The 19,160-nt window shown below is 51.4% G+C and overlaps 1 protein-coding gene across 1 annotated transcript; it reads left to right on the top strand.

Moving 5' to 3' along the window:
* The first annotated feature begins 246 nt into the window (after positions 1–246).
* On the top strand, positions 247–594 carry LOC101557356 (SRA stem-loop-interacting RNA-binding protein, mitochondrial-like). Its single transcript, XM_012933696.2, has one exon. The coding sequence runs from the start codon at positions 259–261 to the stop codon at positions 592–594; it is 336 nt and encodes a 111-aa protein (XP_012789150.2). The 5' UTR covers positions 247–258.
* The last annotated feature ends 18,566 nt before the right edge of the window (positions 595–19,160 follow it).

The raw sequence follows: 19,160 nt of genomic DNA, 5'->3' as shown, positions 1-19,160 counted from the left end.
CTGGAGCTCTCTACTTTTTTACTCTAGCCCACTGATGGATCAAAAGTAGCACCCATTTGTTTGGGTTTAACATACTTGCTTATAATCTCTTATACAAGGGCTTAAATGGCTCCAGGATGAAATACAACAATCTTCACACACATTCCTCTTATGGTGGTGGGAAGGCACATGGTGGTGGGATTGGTGTTTGAATATTATCTATAATGAACTATCGTGAACAAGATCATAAAAATAAAATTAGGAGCCCGCGACCTCGCGATGGCGGCCTCGGCGGCGAGGTCGGCGCTGGCGGCGCGGGCGAGCGTGGGCCGGCACGTGGCGTTGGTGCGGAAGATCCCCTGGACCGCGGCCGCCAATGAGTTGGGAGAACACTTTGCGCAGTTTGGTCATGTACGAAAGTGCACCCCGCCTTTTGATAAAGAGACTGGCTTTCACAGAGGTATGGCCTGGCTTCAATTTTCTACGGAAGAGGAACTTCATAATGCACTGCAACAGGAAAATCATATTATTGATGGAGTAAAGCTCCATGTTCAAGTTCGAAGACCAAAAAACTTACAAGCGGATCAAACAACCGATGAAGAGAAAGATTTTTGAGACTGTCACTGTATATTAAATAATGTAAAGAAAAAAAAATAAAAAAATTAAATTAAATTAAAATTAAAAATTGGGGGGCCACACCTGGCAGTGCTCTGGGCTTACTCCTGGATCTGCACTGAGGGTCACTCCTCGTGGGCTTGGGAGACCAGGTAAGGCACTGGGAATTAAACATGGGTTAACTGCTTACAAGGCTAACACCCTCTCTGCTATATACTATTGCCCCAAAGTTTTTGTTTTTGAGATCTTTTAAAATTTTTTTGTGGGTAAAACCCAGCTGTGCTCAGGGCTTTGTCCTGGCTCTGCACTCAGGAATTACTCCTGACAGACTCAGGACTATATGGATGCCAGGGACTGAACCCACACGGGCCATATGCAAGGCAAGTGCCCTACTCGCTGCACTATTGCTCTGGCCCTGCAAATTGAAAATCATTTTAAAATTTATAATTATTGATCAAAACTATAAAACCAAGCTCCTGGAAGCACGTGGCTGCTTAGAGGCTGCAAGACATCTTATAGCCTAGTTCTCCCTCTGGGAGAACCTGGCAAGCTACCGAGAGTTTCCTGCCCACATGGGAGAGCCTTGCAAACTCCCCATGGTGTATTCTTAGCCAAAACCAGTAACAATGATGGGTCTCATTCCCCTGACCCTGAAAGACCCTCCAATGCGGCACCATTGGAAAGGACGAGTAAAGAGAGGCTTCTAAAATCTCAGGGCTAGGATGAATGGAGACGTTACTGAGACCACTCGAGAAATTCGATGATCAACGGGATAATGATGATGATGATGATGATGATGAAAACAGAAGGCACATATTTATTGGTATAATGAATTCATGACACATTTAAGGCAAATCTATGTAGAAAGTGTTTGTTGAGTGAATCCTGTTTTGCAAACAAACAAACAAACAAACAAACCAGAAACTAGGCCTTCTATATACATAGGTAGATATTCACAGGCAGGGAAACAAAGCCTGGAAGCATATTCTTCTAGGGTTGCAGACCAGGGGTCAGTGAAGAGACCCACAGCAGTCAGTAATCTTGAGAGACTGAGGGTCTAAAACGGGACTGCACCCAGGTTCTGTTTTGCAAGAGGGACTTGGAACTAGTTTAACTGAGATTCTAATTTTCCAAAAGAAACAGAACATCTAGGTTGTTACCCACACTTCCAGGGTCCACTCAGCTGTGGGGCAGGACCATACAGTCAAAGAGCAGAGAGCTGGGGCTGCAAGAGGCCTGTAACACCGGGGACCAGTGGAGCTGCCCCTGCCACGGCCCCACCGTCCACACCAGGGCCTGGAGGACTGCCAGCTGGCCAGGCAGGGCAGGCTGCACATCTTCCAGCCTGCAGCCCTGCGTGTAGCTCGCTCTGTGTCCTACCCTCTGGGTCACCGGGTCATCTTGGGGCTGTGGGTGCACACGTGAGTTGTGGCTATGAAAGGTCTTCACACATCCAGGCCTGTGTGTTTATCTGGCTGCCTGTGAGGGTGCATATTGACAGAGCACTGTTGTGTTTCCATGCACATAGGCTTGTGTGTCCCAGGATCTGTGGTGGTAAAAATGTGCATGTGAGTTGCACAGCTGCTTCCATCTGTTTCTCTGTTGTATGTGTGAGACAATGGCACATGTTTATGTGTGTCTGTAAGCAGTTTTGCTATCAGGCTGATCCGGATACCTATGTTTACACTGTGTGTGTGTGTGTGTGTGTGTGTGTGTGTACATGGGTGCACATGTGCACACTCTGTCCAATTGAGTTGTGTTTGCTTCCGTGTCGGTTGTATGAAAGGTATCGTCACTGTGTTCATGCTTTAGGTGAGTGTATGTCAGCCTCTGTCGTTGAGTATGTGTTCACTGCACATGTGTGTGCATGGGCACTGGAGTCGAAGGTTAGGGATCAAGTCAAAACAATACCAACTTCTCTCTTTTTTGCCTGCTTTCTGCAAGTCCTTCTAAGAACCATGGGGAGTCGGGCACCCCTCCCAGCTCCTGAGCCCACTCGTAGGGTGGGAAACATGGATTAGCAGCAAGGTCTAGGCTTGGTGACCCGAGTCGAGTCCTGGCACACACTCATCCATGGCAGTTGCCCGCCAGTCCCGTCCCAGCCTGGCTCCTGGAGAGCCCTGGCCTTGGCTACCGGATGCGGCCCCAGCGAGAAGCGAGAAGCGTCACTTCATCATTCCAACAAGGACTGCCCGGAGGCCCTTTGTTTACAGGAGAGGAACGAAGCCCGGCCTGGTTGGCCCATTCCCCAAACACAGGCTCGGGACAGGAAGTCTGTCTGGTCACCCTACAAAGTGGCTGGTGAGGCTGAGGGGTGGATGGAAGGTTGAGGGTGGGCTGGAACGAAGGATATGGGTAAAGGGGGCCATAAAAGAAGCAGAATAAGAGAAGCAGGAAGCCTCAGGGCCTTAGCAGTCTCCCGTTCACTGATGAGGACAGGGAGGGCATGGTCTGGCCTCTAGGCACACAGTCCTGTCAGAGAGCTGGGTAACTCCTGCCTGACCTCAAAGACTCACTAATTCTTATTGGTTCCTTCAACAAATAGGTCCCAAGGGGCCTGAGAGGTAAATCAACAAAGTGGAGTATATGCTGTGCTTGCAAGAAGTCTGATTGTCCCTGAGCATTTTACTGGGAACCAGCCAGGAACACTGATCTGGGAGTAGCCTGCGAACACCTCTACATGTGACTCAAAAACCAAGGAAGGAAGGAAGGGAGGGAGACAAAAAAGCAAATATGAATTGAGCACCTACTATATACCATGTCCAGTACTAAGTCCTGAGGCTGTAGCAGAGGGTAAGGAAGACTCTTATGCGCTGCTCTGATCAGAGAGACAGACAGCAGTCAAAGAAATCAGATAGAATCAGGTTTTGATGAGGGACCCAAGAGAGTTCCTACTTTGCCTGAGCCTAGGTTCGACCCCCAGTACCACAAGAGTCCTGGAGCATTGTAACTCTCGCATAGTCAGGAGTCAGCCCCAAGCATGAGCAGACGCAGCCCAAGAACCAAGACCAAACAAAACCCACAAGCAAAAACAAACAGCAACAAGCACAAACTTTAAAAAAGAGAAGGTATATCCTGTGATCCGCTAGTCACACGGTGCCAGAGCCACGAGCCATAAGGAGCATGTCAGCACCTCTCAGCGCCGTGTGCTCACTGGGTCCGAGGGCAGGGCTTGTGCTGGCAGCAGAGCCAGGTGTGTAGTAAAGTAACTTTGTCCAGCAAAACCATATACATCAGGGGCTGGAGTGATAGCACAGCGGGTAGGGCGTTTGCCTTGCACGCGGCCGACCCGGGTTCGAATCCCAGCATCCCATATGGTCCCCTGAGCACCGCCAGGGGTGATTCCTGAGTGCATGAGCCAGGAGTGACCCCTGTGCATCGCCGGGTGTGACCCAAAAAGAAAAAAAAAAACAAAAAAAAAACCATATACATCAATAGTATTATGATTCTGGTAACATGGTTACGATAGCATTAATGTCTGTGGTTTTATACATATACATATGGTTCTATACATACATACATAGATTATAATTATTTACATGTATATACGTAATACATACATGGTATTGTAATGCTATCGTACTATTGTTTGTGGTTATATGTATGTGGCTATAGCTATTAAACTGCAATTTTGGTGACATATATGTATCTCCTCTTGGAGAGAGAACAGAATGCTGGGGGAGGGGGAACAAGGATGGTGGTGTCCACATTGTCCTGACAGGGGACGGGGAGGAACTGTGTGGAGAGGAGTCCAGGCTGACGTCTGGGGGTCAGGAAGGAGCACAAAGCGTTCAAGGGGCAAAGACAGAGGAAGGGAGGGGTAGGGGAGGGGAGGGGAAGGAAGGAGAGGGAAGGGGAGGAAAGGGAAGGGGAGGGGAGAGAAGAGGAGTGGAGGGAAGGGGAGGAAAGGGAAGGGGAGGGGAGGAAAAGGGAGGGGAAGGAAGAGGAAGGGAGGGCAGGGGAGGGGAGGAGAGGAAGAGGGAGGGGAGGGGAAGGGAGGGGATGAAGGAGTTGGGGAGCCAACGGGAGCCTCTGGGCCTTGACCAGGAGATTCTGCTCTAGTTAAGGGCAGCGGTGAGAAGGGTGTGAAGCGGGAGTGACACTGGGTAAGGGAGAGTGGGTTGAGGGAGGCCTGGTAAAAAGGCCACTGTGTCCAGGGCAGACAGGGGGCTGTGCCTTGGGCAAAAAAACGGGGAAGGGGAAAGTTGCAGCCCAAGCCCGACTGTGCCAGGGTTCCGGATCCCGTGTCCTAAAGCTGGGACGCCCCCACCCCGGCTCCCGACTGCTTTCCTGACTAGACAGGGGCTCCACGGCCTGTGCCCCCCACCCCCGCCACTGTGCCCTGAAAGCCTTCCTGTCCCTGTGGGAGCACTCAGACCGGTTCCCCAGGCTTCCCTGGGCTCTGGGTCCAGTTTCTTCTCCAGGCAGGGCTGATAAGAGAGGGCCTTTGCGGTGCCTTGGGTCTGCTGGGAGATCTTGCCGCACTGTGGTGTTTCATTAGCTTTCCCCAGCGTGATGGCTATCTGGGTGGTGAGGAAGAGGCTGGAGGAACCGGACTCCTCTGATGGGGGTCTGAGGAGAGCAGGCTCCGACTTCAGGGCTGACTGCAGATGGGGAATGAGTAGCGGGCAGCCTTTGATTTGGTCTGAGGAGGAACTTCCTTTTGTAAAGAAAGTGAAGGTAGGGCCCAGGGAGGCACACCCTGAGAACTCATCTGCAGAGCTGAGTTGGGAGCTGGGGTCCTTGGGGGAGGGCGGTGGGCACTGGGGTGGGTGTGGTGTTGGAGTCATGGGCATGGAAAACCATCACTAATAGTTGCTGTAAAACACACAATCTCAATCAATTAAATAGCAACCATATTTTTTTCAAGGAAAGAAATAGTCATCAAAACAGAGTTGAGGCGTTGGTCCCCAGAAACTGAGTTTGTGGGGTAAAGGGTGGGTGGGCTGGAGGGGCCTTTGGGGTTTTGGTGGAGGGAAATGGCCCTCTGGTGGGGGTGTGGCGGGGATGATGGATGCATGAAACCAGCAGAATAGTATGTAAACCACAAGACCTTAATAAAGATGTAAGGGGAAAAAAACACTAAAAATGAATACATAAATAAGTGAATGAATTAATTTTTCATTTATTTATTTATTTTGGGTCGCACCCAGCAGTGCGGGGTCTCTGTATGCTAGGCAGTGCCCTTCGTGCTGTGCTATCTCCCTGGCCCCCCAGTGACTGTGTTAAGAGCTGATGTGGATTGGGCAGATGACACTGTGGTCAGGACACAGGCCAGGTGTGGTCCCTGAGCACTTGCCGGGCATGACCCTGGAGGTCCCTGAGCAACACTGGACTGTCCCCGGGGTCCCCAGCACCACAGGGTCTCAGTGGCATGATACTTGGGCCCAGCACTGAACTGTGCAACCTGCTCAGTGGAGAGTGACTCCCCCCAAGAAAGCTGATGGTATACTTAGTGTTCCCCAGTGGAGGCGGGCCGGGAGATGGGCCAGCAGCAGGGGCCACTGTCTGCTCCTCAGCATGGGTCAGGGCTCGCTCTCCCCAGCCTCTGCAGGTTTCCCCAACACACACACACCTCATAGGACTCTGGTGCCACTCGGGGGCTTGCTGGGCTGCAGTGCCAGCTTCACCGCCCGGGAAGGCAGGACTAGAAGCTCCTGGGGCTCGAGGCACAGTGTGGAGGGCACTCGCCTTGCAAGCAGTCAACCGGGTTCAATCCCCAGCACCACACATGGGCCCCTGAGAGCCCCGCCAGGAATGACCCCTGCGAACTGCTGGGTGTGGCCCCTAAACCAAATTAAAAGTCTCAGTGCCCTCAGTGGGCCCAGCGAATGGATGCATGTGGCAACCCAAGACAGGATAGGAGGGGGAGGGGCTGGACCTGCCCTCCTGAGGACATCAGGTCATGCCCAGGGTTTCCACCAGCTGGGTGGACAGGAGCAAAGTTCTGAAAATGAACCTATTGTTAGGGATCTGTTAGGATGTCTTCCTGATGGCTCCCACCCTGAAGCAGGGGTCTCTCCCAGCTCTTCTGTGTGTGTGTGTGTGTGTGTGTGTGTGTGTGTGTGTGTGTATGTGTGTGTGTGGTTTGGGGGTATTAGAAGCAAGCTGTTCCCCTCCTCTCTGCTATGGTCTGAGTAGCCCGGAACAAGGACTTCCTGTCGTGGTGCTATCTCTATGTCCTCGTATACTTCTGTGGTGTGAGCATCAGGCCCTTCTGTGTATGTGAAGGGAGCCACACTCGGCCCTGTTCAGGGCTTACTCCTGACTCTGTGCTCCAGGATCAGCCCTAGAAGTAGTTGGCAGAGGACCATATGCTGGGTCAGGGATCAAACCTGGGCCAGCTGCGTGCCAGGTAAGCCCCCTTTCTCACTGTACTCTTTCCAACCCCCAATAGCTCTATGTTATTAAAAAAAAAAAAAAGTAAACACATCTATAACACTCGGTGCCGGCTTTATTCTAGGCACCAGCTCATTTAATTCTCCTAACAGTTCTCTGAAAAACAAGCACTGTCTTCAGTCCATTATGCAGATGGAGAAACTCAAGCCCGGGATGGGAATGCTAACTTGCTTAGGCTGGAAGAGGAAGCAAGCAGGGGAGTGAGGACCATGGCAAATCTTCCTGGCTGCGTCATGACACACTAAACAGCTCTCAGCAGCACATGGGCTCCCAACCTTACTTTGGAACCACCCAGTAGGAACAGGAGAGCACAGCTCTGCTCTGATCCACTGTGACCTTGGGCCAATGACACCACCTCTTTCGGCTGAGTTTCCTTGTTTGTAAACAGAGGTGGGCATGATGTACCTGCCCTCCCTGTTCCCTAAAAGTCTCTGTAGGTTATTGGGAGCGAACTGGAAAGGATCACGCACCAGTGAATGGCATCTTTGGCTGTAGAATATTATTTGCATGGTGGCTGTCACTGCATCCTCATCACGCCTTGACATGTGATAAGGTTCTTTGCAAATAAGAGACAATGAAAAATTCCACAGTGTTTGGCCTAGAACTTTCTTTATAAAAAAAAGTCATTAGTGACCTGCTGATATAGCACATCATCATGGTTAGGTGTGTGCTCTGATTGGCACAGGCACTTTGGGAAACAGTTGGGCAGAACCTTCCAAAACTGAACAGATGTGCACCAGTACAGCCATCCCACTCCTGGACTCAGCCCAACAGGAATGAGCGCTGACAGCCACCAGACGGACAATCACAAGCATTTCTAGGGGCTTGATTGCCAATAGCCAAGAACTGTAGATGGAAGGGATCACCCATGATGGATTGTTCACATTGTAGCGCGCACACACACACACACACACACACACACACACACACGCCCCTTCATACTCACCCTTGTGAAATAAACAGTTGTTTCATCATTGTGGCAAATGGACGAAATTAACTGACATATTCAGTTGAGTGCAAGAGAACCTACTAGGTGCGGCCCTGCCAAGAATTGTAAGGAGAGATCAGAAACGGTGGTGCTGGAGGCCAGCTGCAGGGGTCTACCTTGCTGGGTGCTGCTGGTCCTGCCTGGGTGTTGACACTGGAGGTCACACTCACCTTGGACACAGGTGTGTCTGTGTGTGCACACTCGTTCAGGAAGTGCCCTCAGGTTTATACCATTTGTAGTCTGGATCTTACCGAGTTGTTCGGAGGGAGGTGTTTGTTTGATGAATGACTCTGGAAAAGGAAACAGGTTCTGAAGTCTCATCTTCAGGGGGAGTCTTGGCTGGGCAACCTCCCTGCAGGCATCTCTAGCTGAGGAGTGACACACGACCTCGACTGGGGGATTCTCCCTGAGCAAGGCCCTCAGGAAGCACCTGGCTGCTGAGAGTGGTTGTCAGAAAGGAAGGATTTGCACCCTGAGCTGTGAGGCATCTACTCGGGCTCCCGTGCCAGATGCTGGCTGGTGGGACGTCGGACTGGAGCAGGGCACACTGTGGACCCAGTCCTTCTGCTCACATGTCTACACTCTGGTTCCTTTGCTTGGTCAACAAGCATGCTCCGTGCCTTGCCCCAAATCACACAGCTGATAATTGCTTCTGCCAGGGCCCAGGGCCATTCCAGAGGCCTCCACTGAAGTTCTGTTGCTGGTGACTCTCTCTTGCCTAGTACTGTAAGAGGGGCAACAGGAATTGCAGAATTACAACCAGTGAGGGGGTGGGGCAGAGGGTTAGTACAGTGGGTAGGGCACTTACTTGCATTGTACACAACTGACCAGGTTTTAATCCCCAGCAACACGTATGGTCCCCCAGTTTCACCAGAAATGATTCCTGAGCGAAGAGCCAAGAGTAAGCCCTGAGCAAAGCCAGTATGGCTCCCGAACCAAAGAAAAAAAAAATAATAATACTCACAAGGAACCTGCATTAGTGCGGGACCCTTTGTAGCGGGAGGACTGAGGGCTACCCCACCACCTCTTTCTAGTTGCTAGGAGTGGGTAACCCTCCCTAGTCGCCCCCAACAGATGTTAATCTACTCATTCGTGTATGTGGTATTGCCCTCCCCACAACTCCTGGTCCATGGCTCTTTGCTCCACTTGTGCTTCTCTGAAACAATCTTCCCGAAACCAGCCTGCCTCCATGTCCTTCTTTGGGGGGCAAAGTAACGGCCATCTCTTGTGGTGTTCAGGGGCCACTCCTAGCTCTTTGCTTAGGACTGGCCCCTCACAGTGCTCAAGAAACAGTAAGGAGTACTGGGGGTCAAACTGGGGTTAACAGCTAGCACAGCAAGTGCTTTAACCCTAGTACTGACTGGCCCTAAATCCTGTCTTTCACAGAAACCCATTCGCTTTGAAGGAGCCCACTAGAATGAGCTGGGCTTTGGTCTCTCGTGGGGAGGCAGTTGCTGCCAGAACACAGGCTCAGGGCAAGGTGGGGTCTGAGATCTGGGGGGCGCTGAGCCTGGATTTCCTGGAGCTCACACATGGCTCAAGTCTGTCTTCTTGCTGAGAATATTCCCAACAGCACCAGCAAGCATGGCAATGGAAATGATAATAATTCCCCTTATCTGGAGACAGGATCTCACAGAGGGGTATCAAGTCAGAATGAGATTACTAGGATGAACCCTGAGCAGCAGACATGGAAATTTAGACAGACAGACCGTCAGAGGGAAGAGATCCCAAGAGAAGACTGTTTCCTGCAAGACAAGAAGGAAGGCCTGGAATAGAAGCCTTGTCTGTGGCGCTGGAGAGAGTCCGAAGGGCTGAGTGAAGGTTTGCCTGCTGAGGATCCAGGATTCACTCCAGGCATCAAGCACCAAGCACTGAGCTGAGCACAGAGCCAGGAGTAGCACTGGAGAACTTCCAGGTATGTCTTAACAAATAAACAAGTCTCCAAAAAGGCCCAACTGCAGGTGAATGAATCACTATGCAGCTCTTAAAAAGAATAAAATCCTGCAGATGGAACTGGAGGCTATTATGCTGAGTGAAGTCAGTCAGAGGAAAGGGGTGGGCGGGGAATCTCCCTCTCAGAGGCGGGACTTAGAGACACACAGCAAGGGAGCAACAGAGGACCAAAGGCAACATAGTGGGAGAACTGAGCCACACAACTGAGTTGGGGGGTTGAGAGGGAGAATTGTTGGAGTCCTTGGGTGAGGGAGAGTTACACTAAAATTATATGCATGAGAAACCATTATTTATAGTGGTTAATAATGTTAATATTAATAATGTAAGCCACAGAATCTCAACCAATTGAAATCACTTTTTTAAAGGACAACCAGTCTGATTGAAGCTAAAAGCATCTTTAAGGACGAAACAGCACTGACCATGCAAGTGGAAGCAAACATAAACAAATGGGACTACATCAAACTAAGAAGCTTCTGCACTTCAAAAGAAACAGTGACCAAAATACAGAAAGAGCCCACAGAATGGGAAAGAATATTTACCCAATACCCATCTGATAAGGGATTAATATACAGGATATACAAGACACTAGAAGAATTGTATAAGGAAAAAACCTCCAACCCCATCAAAAAATGGGGAGAAAAAATGAAGAGACGTTTCCTTAAAAAAGAAATACAAATGGCCAAAAGGCACATGAAAAAATGCTCCACATCACTAGTCATCAGGGAGATGCAAATCAAAACAACAATGAGATATCATCTCACACCACAGAGACTGGCACACATTCAAAAGAACAAAAACAACCAGTCCTGGTATGGATGTGGGGAAAAAGGGATGCTCTTTCACTGTTGGTGGGAATGACGACTGGTCCAGCCTTTCTGGAAAACAATATGGACAGTCCTTCAAAAACTAGAAATTGAGCTTCTGTATGATCCTGTAATACCACTTCTGGGAATATATCCCGAGGATGCAAAAAAGCACAATAGAAATGACATCTGTACCTATATATTCATCGTAGCACTGTTCACAATATCCAAAATATGGAAACAACCTGAGTGCCCCAAAACAGATGACTGGTTAAAGAAACTTTGGTACATCTACACAATGGATACTATGCAGCTGTTAGGAGAGATGAAGTCATGAAATTTGCTTATAAATGGATAAACATGGAGAATATCATGCTAAGTGAAATGAGTCAGAAAGAGAGGGACAGACATAGACATACTGCACTCATTTGTTGAGTATAAAATAACATCACATGAGGTTGACACCCAACAACAGTAGATACATGGGCCAAGGGGATTGCCCCCTAGCTGGAAGCCTGCCTCATGAGCAGAGGGGAGAAGGCAGATGGAATAGAGAAGGGATCACTAAGAAAATGATAGCTGGAGGAACCAGTTGGGATGGGAGATGCGTGCCAAAAGTAGATAATGGACCAAACATGATGACCTCTCAGTATCTGTGTTGCAAGCTATAATGCCCAAAAGTAGAGAGAGAGTATGGGGAATACTGTCTGCCATGGAGGCAGGGAGGGGGAGGGTGAGAAAGGGGGGGTATACCTGGGATGTTGGTGGTGGGGATGTGCACTGGTGGAGGGATGGGTGTTTGATCATTGTGAGATTGTAACCCAAACATGAAAGCTTGTAACTATCTCATGGTGATTCAATAAAATTTTAAAAAATTTTTTCAAAAATTAAAAAAAAAAAGACAACCAGTCTGCAGTGCTTTGGTTTAGCACCCTGCAAAACTCGTATATACATCTTTTATCAATGTATTTTGGGTGTGGGTGGGTGTGGGGATTGAACCCAGGACCTCACACATGGGAAGTATGTACACTTACCATCCCTCCCCACAAACACACATCTTTATTGAGACCTAGTTTACAGATTCCTACTTCATTCATTTAGAACGGACAGGTCTGAATTTTACTTCTGCTCGCAGGCTTATGCGACTCCCAGTGTGTCTAAGTTTGCTGCATCTTCTGCTCCTCAAATGGAAGCCTGGGGGCTGGAGTGATAGCACAGCGGGTAGGGCGTTTGCCTTGCACGTGGCCGACCCAGGTTCAAATCCCAGCATCCCATATGGTCCCCTGAGCACTTCCAGGGATGATTCCTGAGTGCATGAGCCAGGAATGACCCCTGTGCATTGCCAGGTGTGACCCAAAAAGCAAAAAAAAAAAAAAAAATGGAAGCCTGTACTCATTAGGAGCTGGCCACACCAGTCGGCCTGCTGCCCCCCCCTTTGGGACTAGGGGCGCAGGGACCTCAGGACCACCTCATTGGCAGGGTGGTGGGACATGGGGAGTGGGGTGGTAACAAGTCACATCAGTCCTTTGACCTTGAGACCCATCTCCAGGCTAGCCCCCACCCCCTCCCTATTCCCCTACCCCTGCTACTGACTCTAGACCTTTCCTACAATCTGAAAACTGTCTTTTTAAACTCTGCAGTTAGTAGTAGAAGCTCAAGCATATTCTTGCATGTTTTGGTATTTAATTCCTTTTAAAGACTGAATCATATTCCATGGGTCGAACATGGATTTTTTGTTTGTTTTTATTTTTTGGACCATACCTGGTGGTGCTAAGAGTTTGCCCCTGGTTTACTGGGAGCCTCTAGAGGCTCAGAGGTCACTCTTAGTGGTACTCAGAGGACCATATATAGTGACAGGGGCCTAACTGGAGTTGGTCAGGTGCAACGCAAGCACCTTAATCCATGTACTGTCTCTCAAGCCCAGTGGACATATTATTTTAAAATATATCCATTTGTCTGTTGATGTGCAATCTAATTCTTAAAAAATTATTTTGGAGTGAGGGTGGGCTGCACCCAACTGTGCTCAGGGCTTACTCCTACCATCTGATTCAGGGGTCACTTCTGGCAATGCTTGTTGGACTGTATGGGTTACTGGTGCTCAAACCTGGGTCAGCTGCATGCAAGAAAAGCACCCTATCTTGCACGTTATCTTTTTTTTTTTTGCTTTTTTTTTTTGGAGGGGGGGTCATACCCAGCGATGCTCAGGGGCTAATCCTGGCTTTGCACTCAGGAATTACTCTTGGCAGTGCTCAGGGGACCAAATGGGATGCTGGGAATCCAATCCGGGTCAGTCACGTGCAAGGCAAATGCTTTATCTGCTGCTGTGTCACTGTTCCACCCCCTCTTCCATGTTATCTTTCTGGCTCCCACTTTTGTTTTTAAAAAGAGGAGCTGAAGTTGGAGAGCTAGTATAGGAGTTAAGGCCCTTGCTTTGAACCCTGGCAACAAATTTGGTCTCTAGAGCACCACTAAGAGTGACCCTTGAATGCCACTGGGTGTGGTTTAAATCTTCCCCCACCTTCAAAAAGTTAAAAAAAAAAAAGAGGAAAAAATGTTAAAAAATGTTTAATTTAAAAAATAAAAAGAGAATGTGATGGGACTGGAAATAGATGAAAACCTGAGCACTGAATCCCACAGGGAGTGGTCCCAGGCCCCCAGCAGAGTCCGGTGTGACCCCTACAATAACAAGGGGGATGGATCTGAAGTATGGCCATGTGTTTACATTTGTGAAATCCAGGGGATAGAATATGAATATTTGTTAACATTCTTGGTCATTTTCTGAATGTTAGACAAACTTTATAATTTTTAATGCTAATCAATATCTTCAGAGAGAGAGCAAGAGAGAGAGAGCAAGAGCGAGAGAGAGAGCGAGAGAGAGTGAGAGAGAGCAACAGTGAGTGAGAGAGTGAGAGAGAGAGAGCAAGAGAGAGCTCGAGAGAGGGGGGGAGAAAGAGGGAGGGAGAGAAGGAGAGAGAGGGAGAGAGAGCGAGAGAGAGTGAGAGTGAGAGAGAGCAAGAGTGAGCGAGAGAGTGTGAGATCGAGAGCAAGAGAGAGCAAGAGAGAGGGGGAGAAAGAGGGAGGAAGAGAGAAGGAGAGAGAGGGAGAGAGAGGGGGAGAGAGGGAGAGAGAGGGAGAGCGAGAGAGAGAGAGCAAGAGAGAGAAAGAGAGCCTGCAGATGCTGAAGAGAAGATGTGGTTAATAGGAAGAAGAAGCAGAAACATTTCCTGAACCTCCATTTCCAACTTCCTGTGTCCCCGTTGACTCCGATGTCACTAGGACATGGATACTACTTAACAGCCTTGGACAGAAGCCCTGAAATGCGGGGACTCTTCTGCTGTGTGTCCTTGGCTGCCTCCCTGGGGCAGAGGCAGGGGCCCGGCCATGGTGAGGAGGGCCCGGCCAGGCCCGCAGCTGCAGTCTTCCTCTCCCCGCACCGGCTCAGCCCACCCGGGCCCGCCGCGCCAGAGGGTGCCTAGACCTTCCTCTGCAGAGCTAGTCTGTTGTCAGGCCCCAAGGTCACAGGCCTGATGTGACTTGTCACCCGGCCAGGGAGCTGGTCGTGGGGTCCCTGTGCCCCTCATCCTGAGGAGTGGGTGAGCAGGGCCTTCTGACATGGCACAACTCCAGGCCCCCCCCCCCCCCCCGGCCAACTTCCAAAGTGTTTGCAGGGGCTGGTGGCCAGGCCTGAAACAAAGCTTCTGTGTTTCCCGAGCCATTGGCAGGCGCTCGCCCAGGTGATGCCCGCTCTGACAGAGGAGAGCCGCCATGGCGGAAGTGCAGGCCCGCTGGCCACAGGGCAGCCCTGGCCCGGAGTCCGGCCGACTCAGACTCTCCTGTGGGCTGGCAGTGGGGGCCGTGGGGGAGTGGCCCTGCCGCCCCCAGGGAACCCGGCTGGCTGTCCTTCCGGGGGAAGGTACAGTAGCTGCTCAGGAACAAGCTTCAGCCAGGATGGGGGTGGGGAGACGGCCCCCGGCTCCTCGGACTGGCCTTCTTTCCTGAAAACCTCACAGGACAGGGGCACCCGGGGCCGGGCCGGCTCCCTGGCATGGACGTGGCGGCTGCCTCACGCCCCCCTGACGCTGACATGCGGCCCAAGAATGTTGTCATCTGGCCACCCACAGCCTTCTCAGGATTGTTGGGACAAAGGGTGTGGGCGTGCTCAGGATGCCGAGGACTCTGGGAATGCATTTCTGCCTGTCCAGTTGCCCTCTCAGGCCCGCCGGGACCCTCGGCCACCTCCTCCGTCCAGGGCCCCAGGGCGCAGGGGCCTGCCCACGGCTGGACGGTGCTGCTAGTCCGAGGAACACTGGTTTTGCAGTCCCCCTGGCACAGTGGGTCCAGGCCAGGGGGGGGGGGCCCAGACCCAGGGAGTTTGGCCCCCGCCGGACCCAGTGGGCTTCCGGGGTGCCTCTGAGTTGTCAGAGCTCAGGTGAGGCTTGCCTGGACCTGCCGGCGGGGATCCTGGAGGCCGGGAGGCCCTGTGGCTGCGTGGGCAGCCTGGGAATGTCTCGGGGGCTGCAGGTGATGAGGTCAGCGCGGTGGTGTCAGCGCTGGCCCTGAGGTGGAGTCGGGGCCAGGGCTCCCATGAGCAAGAATGTCCTGCAGCTGGCTCCTGGACCGTTTCCTCCCTGGCCCTGGCCTGGGACGGCCCCAAGGCGGGCTCACCCTGTAGTTCTAGATTCTGGATCCGGAAGTGTGTGCCAGACAAGCCGATTCTCCGCTGTGCCCACAGATGCAGTACCACAGGAAGATGGGCTGAACTTCCTCTCCCCGTCCCCCCTCCTTCCCCCTCCCCCCCCTTCCTAACACCTTCTCTCTCCCTGAAATAGCAATGCCCTTGAGGGCATCCCAAGTGGCATGGGCAGCTGGAGGAGAGAGCGGAGACATTTTCACATCCTGGAGAGTTGAGCAATTTCTCCTTCCTCTGAGCCTCAGTTTCCTCCAAGGTAGGGTGGGAAGAGGTGGGTGGTAAAGGTCACCCATGAACAGCTCTCTGGGGGCCCCATTCACCCACCTCAGAGCACGTGTGATGAGGACAGTCACAACAGTCCACTCTGCCACCTTCCACCGCTTTATCTGTCAAGGCTGAGTGACAGCCCTGTTTTCAGTCAGAAACACAAATCTACCCTCACTGAGCCCACTGCAGTGGTTTCGAAGCGTGCCCAGAACTGCCCTTGATTGCCCCCAGGGCTTCCTGGTCCTGAAGCCCAGCCCAACTTCCTTCTCCTCCCTCCTCTGTCTTCTGGGCCAGTCTCCCATTCAGCATGGCAAAATGCCTTCTCTCTCCTGCCCCAGGACCTTTGCACTTGCCATTGCTCTGCTTGAACTGGTCTTAGCATTCCATCTTCTCTGAGGCCCCTTACCTACCCAGCCCCTCAAACAACCTCTCTGTTGGCAGGGTCGAACTCCTGGAACTCCAATCCCAGGTCTGGCTTCCCTGCTTGGTGGAGACTTTCCAGATCAGCAGCAGGTTTCCTCGCCCCTGACTGCATTGGTGGCCCTAGCCCAGCAGCTGATACACTCGGAGTGATCGGTGGAGAGAGACAGATGGACTTGGAGACCCCGGGATGGTGCCAGGGGGTGACCCACATGGACCGGGTTAGGAGTGAGCCCAGTTGAAGGAGGGTCCTGGGAGGGTGTGTGCATCCCTGGCTCCTGCCTGCTGCCTGCTGCCCTGAGAGGGACCCAGGCTGGGGTTTAGGGGCGCTGCACCCTGGCGGACAGGTTTCCAGCCAGTTGGGCAGGATTGTTGTGGACAGAACACCCTGTCCTCACCCTAGGGCCGGTCACCTGGGGGAGGCCCAGGAGCCCTGAGCCCAGGAGGACTGGCTGAGCTCCTCTGGCCTCGGGCCCGGGGACTCCCCAGCCGTCCCCATGTCCTTGTCCAGGTCGCCCTAGTTCCGGCCACCCTGCTCCAGCCAGCAGGCTCTGGCGGTGCCCTGAAACTCCGCGACTCTCCTTGGCGTCAATGCCTCTCTTCCTCCACTGCTGCCTCGAGTGCCCCGTGCCTGCTTCCACGCCTGCTCGGCCCCCATCAGGGAACGCTGCTGGAGTGGACCCCTCCACGCTGGGAAACAGACCCTGTGTGGCCCTCGGCTTCTGGCACGGCAGTTCCCAAGGGCGGCTTCTCCAGGGGCTCAGCGCTTAGTTATTGAAGAACCCTGGCTGTGTGCTTTTTTTTTTTTTTTTTTTTGTCCATTTGATTTGAGGGTCACACCCAGCAATTTGAGGAAACCCAGTGCTCAGGGCTTCCTCCTGGCTCTGATCACTTCTGGCAAGGCCCGGGGAGTATATCGGGTTCTGGGGCCTGAGTCCTGGCTGGCTGCATGCCAGGCAAGAGCCTTAACCCTGTCCTACCTCTCTGGCCCCAAGCAGACTGCACCCTTTCAGGAATGTTTGCTGAAAGAATGACGGGTGTTCAGCAGAGAGCTGAGCTGAGTGCCAGGCCTGGGTGTGTGTGTGGGGGGGGAGGCTTGGGAAGGGGGGCTCCATGCATGGTCTGGAAGATGTCTCTGCTTCACGTCTCCTCCATTTCTGGTGGGTCCCCAGCCCCCCCACCCTCCCCCCACCCAGAGCTCTGTAAGACCTGATATTTGAGGTTCTGAAATATAACCATCCACAGAGACCCCCTGCCCATTGTCCCCAAACAAGACTGTGGACAGGCCAGTTCAAGCCATCCAAGAATACCTGACTTAAACATGCAGATGGGGCAAGGGAGGGGCCTGGGGAGAGCTGGGGGGGTGTGGAGTGTAGATTTCACATGTGGGGGGCCCACCCTCAATGCCTGGCACTGCAAGGGCACCCCACAAACACAGGAGGAGCTGGAGCAACCTCCAAATAGGCTGGTAGTAGCCCTGAGCACTTCTTAGGGGCACCTCACCAGCTCCAAATGAAAAAGACAAAGGAGGCTCCCACTGGTTGGGAAGGCTTTCTAGCCACTTTGGGCCAGGATGCCGGGGAGCTGTGCCTGAGAAAGTAGAGAATCCCTGGGACGGGGAGGGCACCTCAGCGTAGGCCCTGCATCGTGCACCTTTAAACTTCTAAACCAGCGAGGGGTTGTAAACCAAGGCGCCCCTCCCACTGAATCCTACTCTGGTCAGTTAATCAGGTCAAAGCCACAAGGGTATTTTGGGGGGAGATGGGTGAACTCAAAGTAGCAAAAGCATGAAGGGAAATCAGATTATTCTTCCCTTTTAATATTTAAATTTATTTTAACATAGATGAAAGCCACAATTATTGATACAATTCTAGAGGAAGTCAGGTTTTGTAAAGGACTTGCTAGGCCCTGGGATTTAGGGCACAGGACTCCCAGGCAGCCTTTGGGGGTAAATGTACTTCCTCAGTCTCCATCCTTGAGTCATGCTTCTCAGCAGTCCAGTGTCTTTGATATGTACAGTTCTGAATAGTCAATGAGGCCAGTCAGCGAGGCCGATGCAACCATGACAGAAAAGTGAGCCAGGTTCCAGATAGTACACACCACGAAGAGACAAGCAACTCTCAGACATATGAGAAGATATTGATTTTTATCCAAAATGGAAGGGGAAATTGAACTGTCAGTTCAATACCATTTTCCGCCTATCAGCTTGGCAGCGATTCAAAACTTTGTGAGGCTGTGCTGGCAGGGTGTGGAGGAGGGCATGTCCACACATTGCTGGCACCAGTGTAGACTGGTGTGGCTCTTATCAGGATTTTTTAAATGCACATGACTTTTGACCCATAAAAACCTCACTCCTGGAAATTTATCCTGGAGGAACATTTGTGTAGGTACAAACAATACTGAAACCAGGATATTTATTGCAATTCTTTGGGTCCTTTTGGCAGTGGCAGAGTACCAACCCCAGGACTCTTCACACTTGCAAGGTGAATCCCTAATATATATGAATATATAATATTCATACATGTTTAATTCATATAATATTTATAACTTACATAATATGTCAGGCTGGAGCGATAGCACAGCAGGTAGGGCGTTTGCCTTGCGCGTGGCTGACCCGGGTTTGATTCCTCCATCCCTCTTGGAGAGCCTGGCAAGCTACCGAGAGTATCTTGCCTGCACGGCAGAGCCTGGCAAGCTACCCATGGCATATATGCCAAAAACAGTAATAACAAGTCTCACAATGGAGACGTTACTGGTGCCGGCTCAAGCAAATCGATGAGCAGCGGAATGACAGTGATACTGTCATCATATTATGTGTAACATAATATGTTATGTAATATTTTAGTTTTAAGCCACACCTGGAAATGCTCACGGGTTACTCTTGGCTCTGTGATCAAAATTGACTCCTCGTAGTGATCAGGTATCAGATGGGATGCCAGGAATCTAACCTGAGTTGGCCACATGCAAGATAAAAGCACTACCCACTGTATCTATAGTATTTAAGAAATAACCCAAATACCCACCATTAGTAGATGCTGATAGCCCC

The sequence above is a fragment of the Sorex araneus genome, chromosome 4, assembly GCF_027595985.1.
Source record: "Sorex araneus isolate mSorAra2 chromosome 4, mSorAra2.pri, whole genome shotgun sequence".
NCBI lineage: Eukaryota > Metazoa > Chordata > Mammalia > Eulipotyphla > Soricidae > Sorex > Sorex araneus.
The sequence above is the reverse complement of the archived record's forward strand: the minus strand, read 5'-3'. Positions and strand labels throughout refer to the sequence as shown.